The sequence below is a fragment of the Chelonoidis abingdonii genome, chromosome 19, assembly GCF_003597395.2.
Source record: "Chelonoidis abingdonii isolate Lonesome George chromosome 19, CheloAbing_2.0, whole genome shotgun sequence".
Lineage (NCBI taxonomy): Eukaryota > Metazoa > Chordata > Testudines > Testudinidae > Chelonoidis > Chelonoidis abingdonii.
This window is the reverse complement of record NC_133787.1, coordinates 9,216,793-9,231,892: the sequence shown is the minus strand read 5'-3', so window position 1 is coordinate 9,231,892 and position 15,100 is coordinate 9,216,793. Positions and strand designations below refer to the sequence as shown.

The 15,100-nt window shown below is 41.9% G+C and overlaps 1 protein-coding gene across 3 annotated transcripts; it reads left to right on the top strand.

The window, feature by feature from the left end:
- The first annotated feature begins 502 nt into the window (after positions 1-502).
- On the top strand, positions 503-14,640 carry OSGIN1 (oxidative stress induced growth inhibitor 1). Of its 3 annotated transcripts, none has more exons than XM_032785740.2 (6): positions 503-648; positions 6,547-6,649; positions 10,036-10,172; positions 10,494-10,685; positions 11,033-11,124; positions 11,919-14,640. In XM_032785740.2, the coding sequence occupies exons 2-6, from the start codon at positions 6,583-6,585 to the stop codon at positions 12,925-12,927; spliced, it is 1,497 nt and encodes a 498-aa protein (XP_032641631.1). In that variant the 5' UTR covers positions 503-648; positions 6,547-6,582; the 3' UTR covers positions 12,928-14,640. The 3 variants fall into 3 exon arrangements, with proteins under 3 accessions (XP_032641631.1, XP_074929785.1, XP_032641632.1); XM_075073684.1 differs by lacking the exon at positions 503-648 and adding an exon at positions 1,772-1,865; XM_032785741.2 differs by lacking the exon at positions 503-648 and adding an exon at positions 4,528-4,606.
- The last annotated feature ends 460 nt before the right edge of the window (positions 14,641-15,100 follow it).

Below are 15,100 nucleotides of genomic sequence, written 5' to 3'. Positions count from 1 at the left end.
ATAAAATATGGTTGAAATTCAAAATAGCAACCAGAATCAATTCCTGCTTTCCCCCATTTTTCTTGATCAGCTGTAATTACAATACTCCTGACTCTACATAGTCCCAAAAGATCCTTTGGTTTTAATGAAAGCATGCTTGCTATCCTGCCACCCTTATTAATTGCAGTAATTATTGCTGTGTCAGCCAGATGTTTTAAATAAGAATAAAACTCCAAACACCACCACAATAAAACTCAGATTAATTTACACAAGACTCAAGCTAAAGATAAAAAAGAATTAAATCTATTCAGTGTTGGTTTCTTGTCATATGGGAGCAATAGACGCATGGTTCCTTTTAAGGCTGTTTTTCATCATATTTATTTCCTTCATGCAATCAACTTAACCACACTAAGTGACTCTGCATAGTTCATTCATAAGCAGGGTAAGCTAGGTAGTGTTGCTGACTCATGCTTACCAGCTATTTTCTTAGTCCCTCCCTCCCAGGCTTCCACCCCACCCCCTTAAACTAGAACTGGTTGCCTACAATATTAACAGCTGTCTTGGAGCTGGGAGCAGTATACGGTCAAGACGCATGGTGTGTTCTGCTTCTCTAGAATTACAGGTACTGACACACAGCCTTTTTCTTTCTCATCAGCTTCATTTCCTGAGGTAAGAGGACTGTAGATGAATAAAAGAAGCTTTATTAGCCAGGCATAAGTAGCACATTGCTTTCTAGAATGGCACAATGGAATGCTGTTAGAAAGAAGGTGTCAGCTTAGTGAACCACGTAACTGGATTATTCCTCATTTGTGTCTATGGAATGCTTTGTTTTAGAATCACAAGAATAAGACTGACGAGGGTCAGATAATATCTTTTGTTGGAACAACTTCTGTTGCTGAGACACAAGCTTTTGAGCTTACCCAGAGAAAAAATGCAAACAGAAGGATTCTATTAAAACTTTAGAAGGATGCAGTAAAGTTTAAACTGCACTCAACTGTTGAAAGTTTCAGTATTTTAAAAAAATGAATGAAATCAAATGACATTACAAATAGCTGCCTGTCAAATTAACAGAGAGAAAAAGAAATCAACAACTGATGGAAACTGCTGTGTTGGTGACAAGCTTGTGCGGCTCCTGTTACACCTGAATCTCACAGAAACACCTGTAGGCTGCTACATTATTTACAGCTGCACTGCCCTTCTTTTAAAATTTCTCCATGTGTTGCACTGGCCTAATTTTATGGTCCTTACTTAAGTAAGACTCCCGCTGCTAACTCTAGGAGCTTTGCTTGCTCAGGGCAGCAGAACTTGGCTCTCACTACTGAAGTTACTCCAACTCCAGTGTATTGCTTAACAGATCACTGCTTTCTCTCTCTCTTCTTTGGATTTTTAATTAATTTCATTTGTGCAGCCTGGAAACGCTGGGGTTCACATTGGCTTGCTTTACATGAGTGATACCTTTTAAGTCCAATGGGAGTATGTGTGTAAGGAGAGCAGGATTTGGCCCTAGATGGATAAGTTAGTCACTGCTCCTAGCCAGAACAGTTATGTAACATTACCTAAGCAGGGAGACACATTGGTGTCAATGAGGAGATGGATTCTGGTGCACAGTAATAATAGAACAGAAAGCACTTCCAGACAGGGGTGGGAGGTGGGTTGCAGGGAGAGGAACATTTAGGAGGAATCCTAAATTAGAAGCCAATACTATGAACGGAATCATTGCGCTGGCTGAGTTTGAATACTGGGTATTCTGTTTTACATAAAGGAAAACAACTAGTTTCTTTTATTTGATCAGCTTCTTCCCCCATTGCACTTGCACGGCAAGTTCAGTATAAACCCTGGGAAAACTCCCACACACCTTATGCACTTGTACAATGCATAAATTGAAGGTGAGTAGGATTTGACCTGCTATCTGGATTTCAATGGAGGGAATGAGAGCGATCCAAAGATTTTTGTATTTGGCTCTGATGGCATGAGAGAGTTTTTCCTTCTTGTGTCTTCAGCAGTTTCTATTCTATATTTAATGTATTGAGCTATATCCTGCTTTCCATTTAAGCAAATGAATGTAACACATTTGCAAAGGTGTTACTGGTGCAGAACTTGGCCCATTGGTGTTAGCTTTCTTCTTATAAAACAGGTAATTACTATAAACATTCAGGTGACAGATCTAAAGCAAGGAGGGAATATTTTTTATTCAGTAGAGCTGTGCTAGGATAACTATTAACAACCACAATGGAAAATAAGTTTGTGTATTACTCTACGCAATAAGGAAATGGTATCCAGAGGTATCAATCATCAACTTTAGCTAGATGCACAGCAATGAAATTGGCATAAAGAGGTAAACTTGGTTTTTATTTGATCTGTTTTAGTGGTAGTTTTGTCTAATCTGGGGTTGGATCTAAGACCTCCCCACAGTGTAGCCAGTGTTACTACTCTTGCCAATAACTCTGGGTATAATTCCCACAAATGTCTCCTTCCTCTTACATATCAAAAGCCATAGATGGGGGAATTGACTTATCACAGGTAGTCCACAGCTCCTGGGCTTCTGCTGTTAATGTAGAGGTGGATATAGCAGAGCAGAACAGCTAGAGGCCAAGGCAACCTGCTACTGAGGGAGGCAAAACTACACAGCTGGTTCTGGCTCATCCTGCCCCACCTATGTCCCCTAAAAGAAGCACTTTAGCAGCAGTCTTGGCAGCAGCATGATATTATCTTATGCTGTGCAGCCAGTGGCTGGTTCACGGTCCATTGCCTATCTGCAGAGAGTGTGCAGCCATTTTACCAGCAGTGTTTCTGCAGACTGTTGGAGAAATACACACTGCTGTCTTTTAGGGACTTTGTATTCCTCCTCTTCCCCTGCTTAATCTAAACAAGTCATTCTAGTCAGAAGGTGCATGGTTTGCTCTGCTGGGAAACATAACATGGACCTCTATGTTGTGTGGAACAGCCATGGAGCCAGAGCTACTGCCACTCTTCAAGCAAGCACTAACCATGTAAGCTGCATTATAACTTTTGCTGCCTGAGAGAATATCCTGCTGTGTAGAAGGGCAGTTCCAACTCCCTGGTCTCACACAGCCACCCCATCTGCTTAGAGCTGAACTCCTGCAATTGTATCTGGGGAGGCAGGAGAGAGGTGGCTGCATAGTAGGAAGTTAGCCATGTGCCTGTTTCTGATTAGTTCTGGCACTTGGTTGGAATGCCTTATCCTTCAGCAGCAGGTAACAGTCATTGTGAGTAGGAGGGTAACATGTCTGCATATAGTGCAGTGCTTTTTGTCAAGGCTACAACATGAGACATAGCCTAAAAGGTGCCTGGACAGACATGAAAAGGAAGGACTAAGGTGAGCTATCGAGAGGGCGTGATTTACAGGCAGAGTGGGAGGGAAGATGTGTCCAATTAGACAGAAAGTCTCCATAGTTAGATTCCAAGGAAAGTTATCGTTAATTTAGCTTAGAAATTCACCATGCCACAGTCTGTGTTGGTGCTGCTTCTGGGCATACTAGGATCTGAGCAACACCAGTTGTCCAGCAATAGTTAAAGTTATGACAGCATTTTTGTGTGACCGTGCCCTATTTATAGAGGACTTATTAAAAACAGGCCCTGGGCTTATAAAAGTCTGAGGACTTTACACCTGTTATGTTCCATGGTTTCTATAGTTAGAGCCTCTTGTTTTTTGCAAATGTAAAATAACACAAAATTAAGTTGAAAACCTAAATATGAAAGGAAAAACTTGCCTTGCAGCAGTGGCTACTGTGGTTCCTGTCCTGCAGGAGTAGGTCTGGTTTCCCACTCTGGGCATTGCAACCTGGTGGCATGTTGCACAGCAAGATGTCCCACCCATAAGTGCTGGAACTGGTGGGGTTAGGGATGCTGCTGCACCCCCTGATTTGAACTAGTAATAGCAACACTCATACATGGTTTCTGCCTTCCGACCCCCTCCCCTCCGCAAATTGTTCCAGCACCACCTGCCATGTGGGATGGGAGCAGTAGGAGCCACCAGTGTGGGGTGAATGTGTGGCAGGCTCACTCTGCAATCCCCTCCCCCGCAAAGGGCTCCCACCTCTCCGGGGAGGACTCAACACTCCCTCTACCCCCAGCAAATACAAAATAAAAAGAACCCCTCCCCCCCTCCCCCCACAAAAGTATAAAAAATACAGAAGAATTTCACAAGCTCAAACTGCGCCTTTTCACAAGATCATCTGGTTCACCATTAGATGCTTCATGCTTAACACTTACACGCATTTAGTAGGTAGTGATCAAATGTTACTTAATGTCACAATAAATCATCTAGTTTCTTTCACCCGTAGATTAATAACAATTAAAGGCCAATAGATATCACTAGAGTTTTGATGCAGAAATATAGATACCTATGTGTGCTAATTCCTAATGACCAAGTAAGCATGGACTCTTTTTAGTATCGTTCATTTCCGGGTGATGGAATGCTATCAAAAGAAATGGTACAAAGCAAAGGGTAGCCAGGACTTGATTCCTTCTAGAAGATACATGATGCTTTTGTTTGCTCAGATGGGAGATGTTACTGGCTAAAACTACATGTTTGCCTAGTTTTCCCTTGCATGAAAACATTTGCTATTTTGTGAGCGCCACCCACCAGTGTTAGCTTCTTCAAAAAGTTAGTGAAATGCCTACTTTTTGCCTTTACCAGTGCAATGGCAAGAAGCAAGACAGCTTTGGGTCTGTCTACCTATTGTATCTAAAAACTGGTTTTTGACACCCAGAAGTAAGATACTAACTTCCCTTCATCTTTCAGGCAACGTGGCAGAAATTCCACTCATGGTGAACATCTGCACAAGAGACTTATGCACAACTAAATGGTACATAGGCCTGTACTTGGTCTGCTCAGGGGTGAATATGACCTTTTGGAATATGACCAATCTCGCCCAAGCGGCACATTTCAGAGCAAATTATCCAACACAGTAAATGTGAGAAGACCAACATGTAATGGGATCTCCTGCCAGAGAAAGGCAGTAGGTAAAAGAGTAAATATACAATTCATTTATGGCAAAAGGATATATTGTATAGTGCAGGAGTATGCAGCTCTGTAAACTAAATCAAAAAGACTGGATTACTGTTAACTAGACTTTTGTTTTAACTTCAAGGTAAAATTTGTGTGGCGTCTCAATCAGTCTACTGAAACTTAGAGATCTGCGCATAAGTAGTGAAGCAAGACTTCACTAAATAACTGTTGCATTAATTTTAGATGACATTTGTTGGTGAGAGGATTAATGTGCAAACAGATGACATGCCAAGCGGGTACGGGAATGTGACCAGCACACTACCAAATGATCTTTTTACACTCAATGAAGAGACGAGAATTCCCCACTGAGCCAGGTCATTCCATTCAATGGATTCTGATAGGTTTTCAAAATTTGTGAAGGTGTTAATTTAATATTTTCATTTTCTGGAGGCTAGCTAGATTTCTATTGAGAACATTTTTTTCTAGTCCTAGTAACCACGGTGAATTTGTAATCCTTTCTGGTCTCAGTGGATTAGCAGCACTGAAAGTACAGATGACTAATACAAATTCATTCAAACAAATTTGCAATTATTTATTTAGGTGGGAAAGTCACTGCAGCCTCAAGATAGCCACACCTAACTCACTGCTATCTTGCACTTGGTGTACATGCCTAGTCACTGTGCTGCTCAATTAAAATTGACAAGAGTGACAGGACAGGAGAGGGTTTACCAACCAGCCTCACTTCTATTCTCCTACTCAGTCACTAGGAGATTGGATGATAGGTTTGTTGTTCATCACTGGATGGCTTAACAGGCTCTGATTCAGAACTCTGCATATGCATGGAATCTCAGTCTGTTAAGGACCTATGTCAGATTAACAGATGGACATAAATAGTTTCCACTCCATGAATGTGACAGTAACACCTGTCATTGGAAGAGGACAAGGATATTGCTTTTAAAAGAACTTGTTAATGACGGCACCCAATGGTTTAGTGCTTTAGCAGTTCAAATTACTCAGAAACCTTTAGCAATGTGATGGGGCATTTTCGAAAATGATGCCAACAGCTTTTAAAGTCTTCAAGCAGAAGTTAAGACTCAGTGCTGCATGAATGTGCAAATTTCTCTTAAAATGTCACAAGAACCTTATTGAAGAAACATTTTGTGTTAGCACAGCAGCTTGGAAAATTACCAAATGGCCCTTGAAGTCACTGTCACAGGAACTTAGCCCATGATGTATAGTGCTGATAGGAGAAGGGAAGGTTTTGCTATGACTCACCTGCAACATTCCCTGTTGTTTGGGTCCTTGGCCTGTCTTGAGTAGAGGCTGGCACTTGTGTCATGTGGACCAAAAATGTCCATGAAGGACTAAGACAAAGACATCTTTTGTTTTATGGCATGATTAGGATTTGACTTTAGGTTTCCAATAAAAAATGTACACCTATACTTTATGGGAGCTGAAATTTAACTCCATGTATGTAAAATGAGGATAATATTTTAGATCAGCTGCTACAGAGGGCTATGAAGAGGAGAGAGTATTTGTTATTAAAAAAGATAGTTAATGGTTGCTGCTTTTTTTTTTTTTTTTTGTCATTACAGGTAGATTTCTGGTCCTGAATCCTTTCAGATGTGAAGATGTATCGAGTGTTGAACAAACTCCCAAACAAAAGTGATTCCAAACCACTTCCCATTGTTGTTATAGGTAAATAATATTTTGGCAATGCAATCAGTGTTCTCCAGTGCTGTAGTCTTCCTAAAACAGACTATATTTGACATCCTCCTGCATTGTTCCAAAGGTTGTAATTAAATCTAGAAATGTTCTGGGAATTATCTCCCCTCAGCTTCCGCTACAGTCATGAAAGGATAATTTTACTTAAGAAAATAAGAATCTAGAAGGTTATAATTCTGTTTTAAAATAGCCATAAATTATCTGACCTTTAGGATATTCAGTTGAACCTGTTTTGTTTCGTGGGTGTTTCAGGGAGATTTGAAATTATTGTATCGTGCCTTTTACCAGGCAAGGAGTCAACTAGCTTTTAATTTTGTGAAGTTAGTATTTTTTTGAGTGTATGTGTTTAAGGCCTGATCCAAAGCTACTGAAGTCTCTGAGACTCTTTACATGGAGTTAGATGGGCTTTGGTTCAGATTTACAGAGTGGAAAAATATGTGAAGTAGTTTAATTTTTAAAACAGCTGTTTGTAGTGATGCAAAAGTTATGCTCCTCTTTGCAGTTTTAGAAAGCCACTTATTTGATGTTTGAGTGAATCAGAAACAGGCGCTTCTTGTTTTCAAATGCCCTCTTGAGTTAGACATGCTCACTCTTCATATCAGTTGTGTCAGTGATGTTATCAGCAATGACAGATCAGAGGCTTCTCTGGCATAAAGGAGTCATTCCCTTTTCACTCAAGCTTGTGCTTAGGTGCCTTGCTAAATTCAGATATGAGCCCCATTGACTCCCAGGAAGTCAATGTGCTTAAATGCTTTGCTAGTGCTGGGCTTGTTCCGTGCCCACCATCTAAACCAGGGTGAAATTCACCCCAGTGGAGTGAGCCCATACAAGGTTTATGCACCACAGAAGTGTCACTTAATCCTTTTTATAGTAGTTTTGTGAGGTGGACACTTGTCCTAGAGGGCTGAATCCTGAGAGGCATTTTTAGACAGACCATTGAGAAGCTTGTTTTTCTTGGGATGGGATTGGTAAATTCTAAAGGGTCCAATTCCAAAAGAAGATTAAGTTAAAGACCACTCTGAGTGTTGCCGGTGTAGAAATTTCCCCACCTCCCTCCTGCACAGGAGAAAGGAGGCTCTGGTTTTCTGAACAGCTCCCCAGGAACATTGCCAGCTGGAAATTGCTGGAGAGTACTCCAGGGGTTGGCTATACTGGTTCTGTGACAGCTGAGAGCTCCCTTGTGCCAGGGCAATCAGCTGATCAGATCCAGCACAAAGGCAGGAGTGTATCTGGCCTACTTTATGGGACTTAGAAATTCATATTTATAATCGCAGCTTTGTCCATAACTCCCCCTCACGTAGCCAGATGTTTAAATTCTGCTCAGGAACTCTGACATAACTTGCTCTTCTGCTGTTGGGGTTAAGGATGACTTGTATCCTGGTTCTGTTTCAAGTTAATTATTGGGTTTTTATTTCCATCAGTGTTACACTTGGCTTTTTCTCTAATCTAACTGAGAACAGTGTTAGGAATAGAACTGAGAAGTGGCCTTTGCTCCCAGCAGTTCATTGCTCCCAGAGCAGGGATTATGTCAACAGTCTATGAAAGTGCACACAGAACGTTACAAGCTGCTGTGTCACCCTGACTGTTTTTAATAACACTGCATTATGTAATGGTGGTTACTAAAGAGCAACAAAGCTTTAAGCTGTAGAGGCTGATAGCTAGTTATTTAGACACTGTAAAATATTAAACCTATTGGGAAAACAGCCATGTGAAAACTTTCCATGCACTACTCCACCAGACACTGACATAGAGTGTATAAATAAGCTTTTGAAGCCAGCTGTTGGGTGGTCGGTAGGAAAGTTTTAGCCATCCAGCTATTTGTTCAAAGTGTCATATTTTGAGGGATGATGGGGGTAGGGGTGGGAGGGCTTTTTGCCCAGGCTCCAGCTCACTGCTTGCTTCCAGTGACTAGAAGGAGAGAACAAAGGCGGGAGAGAACTAAACCCATAGGGCTAATTGGAGACCTAGTGTAATCAATAGAGCTTCATTTAAATCAGTCAGTCAACAGGTTAGAGAGCGTCCAAATTTAAGGTGGGAAATTTGGCCAGTTTCTTTGAATTATTCAGAACAGGGTCTTCTGCCAAATCTGTCACCAGTATCCAAGTAATTAGAGAATTGGCCTATGAGGCATTGTGTGCCGTGTCACACAGTGGTAATTGGGATGAGTCTAGGTCTAAATTCCTTGGCCCTACCAGGTAATCTCCAGAAAATACCCTGAAATGAGCAGTAAAGATCCTACATCTCTTTTCAGTAACCTACTTGTTTCAGAATGACTATAGACAGTGGCATTGAGCAGTAGACCCCAAGGACTTGAACCTGATGTATGGCAGCACCATTTCAGCTCTCGGAAATTAGCTATGCCATGTGAATGCACATCATGGCAGTGTCTGATTTTCCTTCAAGATTATGAAGTGATGCAAGATGCATTTAGGCAGGAAAGAATGAAGCCTTAACTCTTCTGGGGTTTGAGTCCAAACCCCCCTTCCATCCATACACAAATCACTCTGACGCAGGTCAGCAAGAATTTAGGATGTAGGTATTAGGACCCTGCTAGGGGGTGGGTCAGAGCCTCAGTCCTGCTGTGGGTTGGGTCCTGTCACTTTGCAGTGTGGAGTCAGATCAAGCTGTAGACCTGAGTCAGAAGGTTTGTGTAGTGCAGTATGGACACCTTAGCACAGCTGTGAGATCTGAGTCCAACAATTGTAAACCCAGGTTTACAATTCAGTGTGGGTGCTCAAACACAGGCTTGGAAACACCGAGGCCACAAGTGTGGGTCCCGCAGCTTTCGGTGTAGTGTGTAGATGTACCCTCAAAGTCTAAGAGCAGGCTTAATTCCTAAACAGGAGCATCATCCTTTGAAAAATGCAGCTCTCTTCCAACCCTGCTATTGTGGCCATGTTTGACAAAGCACTATTAGATATCAGAGGGGTAGCCATGTTAGTCTGGATCTGTAAAAAGCAACAAAGAGTCCTGTGGCACCTTATAGACTAACAGATGTATTAGAGCACAAGCTTTTGTGGTGAATACCCACTTTGTCAGACGCTTATTAGTGTCAGTAGCGCTAAGAGGTCCCAATTGGGATCAGGGCTCCAGGGTGCTAGGCTTTGTAAGAAAGAGCCCCTGCCCTGAACAGTTTACAGTACACCTAGATATGACGGACAAAAAGGGAAAGAGAGAAGTGAAGTGATTTGCCCAAGGCCATGCAGCAGGACCGTGGTTGACCTCAGACTAGAACCCAGTTCTCCCTGGGTCGAAGTCTATCCATTGGACCATACTGCATATCTGATGAGATGCTTTACAAAGGACTAGTGTTCCAACCACAGTGATGCAATATTATTTTAATTGTCTTTTTTGTTCAGGGAATGGTCCTTCAGGAATTTGCCTTTCCTATCTGCTGTCTGGTTATATCCCTTACATCAAAAGGGGCTCTGCTCATCCTCATCCTATCCTACAGAGGAAACTAGAGGAAACACCAGAAGTCCCCATTATAGACCAGGTTTGTATCAATGAATTTGCCTTTTAACAGGAAGAAGTAGATGGAACGCATCACCACCATCATATGCCCAGAGCATGCTGGCAACAGAAGCCTTGTGCATGGGTTGATTTTGTTTCCCAAATCATCACAGTAGATAGGGCCAGCACAAGGGCTGTGCACTCCTCAAATCTTCCAGACAGGGCTTATGTGACATGTAGGCCTTGACTAAGTGAAGTTCAGATCTTCTGAGCACCTAGTGATATTACATTACTGTTGAATTTTGAAGTGATCTCATGTGTTATGTATATGATGCAGGCTCTAAGTATCTGCCCTGTCTTTTAGGATCTGGAGTACCTGTCTGAAGGTTTGGAGGGACGATCCCAGAGCCCTGTGGCTCTTCTTTTTGATACTCTGCTGCGTCCAGATACAGACTTCGGTGGAACTGCAGAATCTGTCCTCACTTGGTGGCACGAGACCAACAGAGCCATTCCCCATCTGATCCTTGGCAGAAACCCTCCTGGGGGTGCCTGGCATGTATGTAGACATGAATGCTTAGGCTTATGAAATGTGTACTACAGAATAGTCAGTATCCTGATTAAAGATGTAAAGGGCTGAAGAAGCTAATCAGCCAGATAAGCAGGATCCAGCAGAGCTCTGCTTTTACACCCACCAAAAAGTGAGCTAGTTTGAATGTGCAGGAGAGATTTACCCTCCCAGCCCACTACTGCCGTTTGTTCCATACAAACATCTGGATCCACTGAGGTCCCTTGGCTACACTAAAGTGTGATTTACTGGAACTTAACAGAAGTGTTCCTGTTCCATTTGTGCTTAATTCCTTTCATTTTTCAGTTGCTTAACTCCTTCGCTGTTTGTTCTTCCAGTTAATTGAGGGATCTATGATCACTCTGAGCCAAGGAGAATGGATGGGGCTTCCAGACCTTCAGTTCAAAGACTGGATGAGGAAAAAGAGAAGGTGAGGAGACTGAGGTGACATTACTTTTCCCAAAAATCCTTTGGCTATTTGGAAATATCTGGCATGAAGTCCAGCTGGCTACCTATTATGGCCAGTTTCAGTGAGTGGAAGAAATCTCGCCCCCGCCCCCAAACATCTGTTTGGTACTCACTCTGAATTTACAGCACCAGCACTAATTACATGGACCACAGAGAAGTTAGTTCTGAATGTGCACTGGGGTAACAGAATGTGGCCAGCAATTAACTTAAAAAATTGAATTAATATGTGTGGAAACCATAATTTTTGGATAGTGTAGCCCATTGATATATTTGTATTGTTCCATATTTACAAGTATTCTAATCAGACAGAGATACAGTGGGGACAGAATATACAGTGTAATCATTCAGATGGTAGATTGCAAATACTTAGGCTACTTTTGCTTTTGTTAGGTCTATAGCATTTACGTTCTAAGTCTAGAAAAGCCCACCAGAAAAAAATAATAAAATGGAAGTGATAGGGAGGCTAGTAAAGGATAAATATGTTGCTAAAGTTTTTGTGGGGTTGTCATACCAGACAATATTGTCTCTTCCATTTTTTTTCCTGATAGTCAGTGAGCCTGACTGTTCAGACTTGTGTATTAGGAGTGATTCCACTGAAATCAATTGAATTACTCTGTTGTAAAACTAGGGAGAAGAGAATGCAGGCCCAGTTTCTCCATTAGTGCCAGGGTAGATAGCCCTTCAATACATGCAGCAAAGGAGGGAGAAGCCTCTGAATTTCACTGTTCAACCATCATTTATAATATCCTGTTACAGGGGCCTCAGGAATAACAGAGCCACAGCAGAAGACATTGCTCAATATTACCAACATTATGTGGCAAAGAAAGGGCTGCAGCAGAATTTTATCTGTGGGACTGTTGTGACATCTGTGAAGAAAGTGAGCCCAGATGTAAACTTCAGCTATGCACAGCAGGATCCTGAGGGGAACAGTCACTCCTTCTGGGTTTTCCCTGAGAAAGATGACCAGATTGCTAGTGGGAATCTCTTCCAGGTGGATGGATTCATAAAAAACACTAATGGTTGTCAGCAACCCTTCTCCATCTATGCAGAGAATGTGGTTTTAGCCACAGGAACCTATGACAGTCCATCCAAGCTTGGAGTTAATGGAGAGGACCTTCCTTTTGTCCATCACAAACTCTCTGCCCTTGAAGAAGCAGTGAAGAACAAGAGGGTTGGCATGACATCAGATCCAGTCTTGATTGTAGGTGCTGGGCTGACAGCTGCTGATGCAATTCTCTTTGCTCACCATTGCAACATCCCAGTGATCCATGCCTTTCGCAGAAGGGTCAACGATCCAGGTCTCATCTTCAATCAGCTCCCCAAAATGATGTATCCAGAGTACCACAAAGTCCACCAGATGATGAAAGAACAGTCAGTTGCTTGTCCCGGGCCCTATGAATGTTATGTCAGCCTTCCTGAACATCATGTCCTGTCCTTTACAGAGGACAAGAAGTGTATCTTCCAGGATAAGAGTGGTCACCAGAAAGTCTTTAACATTTCTATGGCTTTTGTTCTCATTGGCTCAAACCCCAACCTCTCCTTCCTACCAAATAATGGCATTGACTTGGCAATTGACAACGAGCAGCCAGTCAACTCCAAGAGGAACCCCATCAACGTTGACCCATTTACCTACGAATGTGTTCAGGAGAAAGGGCTTTATGCTGTGGGACCATTAGCTGGGGACAACTTTGTGCGTTTTGTGCAGGGAGGGGTTCTGGCTGTTGCCAGCTCTTTGTTAAAGAAAGCAAACAAAAATCCTCCTTAACAAACAAACTGCCCTAAGCCGAAAGGGTTCAAACAGGTGATTCCTATTTTCTTTGAGAAGTAAGGCATTTGACATGTACACTTTCCTCTGCGGTGCTCTCCAGGACAGTCCAGAGTCACCAAACTCTCAGTGGGTTCATTTGGGAAGGATAAGTCAGCAAGTACATGGTTTGGGATTTAGATCTCCGTGTTGCCAACATTTCTACCTTGTTAAAAGGTTGAATTTAAGTGCAACCAAGGGAAGCAGCCCCATCCTGGTGGAGCTTTGCACTAAGGGAATGGGGAACTTGCACCCTAGTTTGGAATGGTTGGGGACAAAGCAGAAATCACTTCACTATATAAATGTCTTGCAGCTGGTTCAAAAGAGTTTTCATCCTTAACTGTTTTCCTGGTGGCCATATTGGCAAGTCTTGTGTTTAGTTAGTCTTTTTTGAATGTTACTGGACAAATACTGGTAACGCTACACAACACAAAGTTGTTGCTGTTTCATGTGCTTATGTGGCACAGCTCTGTGGTGTTCTTGCTATGCAAAAGTCCATTAAAAGCTGTGCTTCAAGTGTTCTATGGACCTAAACCAAAGTTCTGCAATTAGAAATTGTCCTAAAAGCATTGCCTAGAGGGCCGCTGTAACAGTTATCTTCTCCTGCAAGGAACACCACCACCATGTTCTGTATGTCATATCCTTGGATGCAGCACACTTGTGTATCTGTCTTAGGAAGACTCCTTTTCAAATAATGGTACAAACTTTCTCATGTTGAGTGCACAATCTTTAAAGAGCTAGAAGGCAGAAGGATAAAGACTGTAACAATGTTACATTCTTAGAGACCTCTTTATACCTTGGTTTTGGCATCCCTAAAGAGGCATTATCATTGGTTTGTGAGAACTGATTAATACTTTGCCTATGTATGATCCTGTGAATTCATCCTGCTCAATGGAATTGACTGTTTTACCATGAAGCTTTACATTACATATTGTAGTACGAATTCCCAGTATAGGATGATATTTCAGAAAACTTGTTCTGTAAATCAGAACTGGCATTCCACAAATTGTTCTTGAAAGAAGAAATTGCACAGTTGCTTTTAGTTATTAAATTGATTTATTTGATTTTAGTTTTTTTTATTTGAATTTTTCATAATGTAGAAGAGAGCCTAGATTAATACAGGAAGAACATGTTCACTCTAGATTTCTGAATAACTGTGTAACAAGATCTACCTGCATTTGAACAATCGCCCTGATCCTGCAAGGCCCCTGTATATGGACTTCAATGGGAGTTCCACATGCAGAGAGTTTATAGGGTCAGGGCCAATTGTGTTCTCCATATAAGGCCTGACTCTGCTCTGCTTAGTGGGGCAAAACTTCCAGTGAACACAGCAAGATGTGCAGAATGAGTCCCAAAGAGGCCACTTTACTGTATATGAAAGTTGATGTGCGTAATCCTTTCACATGTCTGCTTACCTGGAATAGTCTGCTGCTTCACTAAGTGCACACAATGCCAGCAAGTCTCTCAGAAAAGTTACGCACACAGAGAAAGTGTGTGTTTGTAACTGCCTGGCCCCAGAAGTTTTTAAGCAAGGTCGGTTTAAGGAACACACACATTGCTGCTGTCTCTTAGCAGGGTTGTACAGCCCTCTGGAAACAAACTATTTTTGTTTTTTCTAAGTTAGCTGTGTTAATTCTGTATGTGTAACATGTTTAAATAAAATAATTGCAAACTTACTCAAGTGAGTTCACTTATTTGAGCTGTAGCTGAATCACTGATCCAGTGGGCATGACACATACGTCAGGAGTTATGGGAACTATTCATCACAAGGATTACTGTTAGAGTCCAGGAACTTACTAAAGAAGATTTACAAACTACAAATTATCAAAAGGGAAGCACTGCTCTTGGTGGTTTGACTTCGAGTCTCCCTTAGTCAAATAAGATGAAAAGCAACAAACAGAGAAGGTATTGATAATTTTCATGAGGTTATAAAGCACCCTGAAAAGAAAGCAAGCTCAATCTTGCCCCTGTCTTTTTTTTTTTTTTTTTTTTTTTTTCCTCCATAGATCCAGTGCTCAGCTCAGTAAGTCAGCTGTGTACAAAGGAGTTTTGCAGGAGTCTAGCAGACATGGAATCCCTTGCCAGCTTGAAGAGCTGCTCAGTGACCACTACTAGTCCCTTCTTGGCTTTGCCA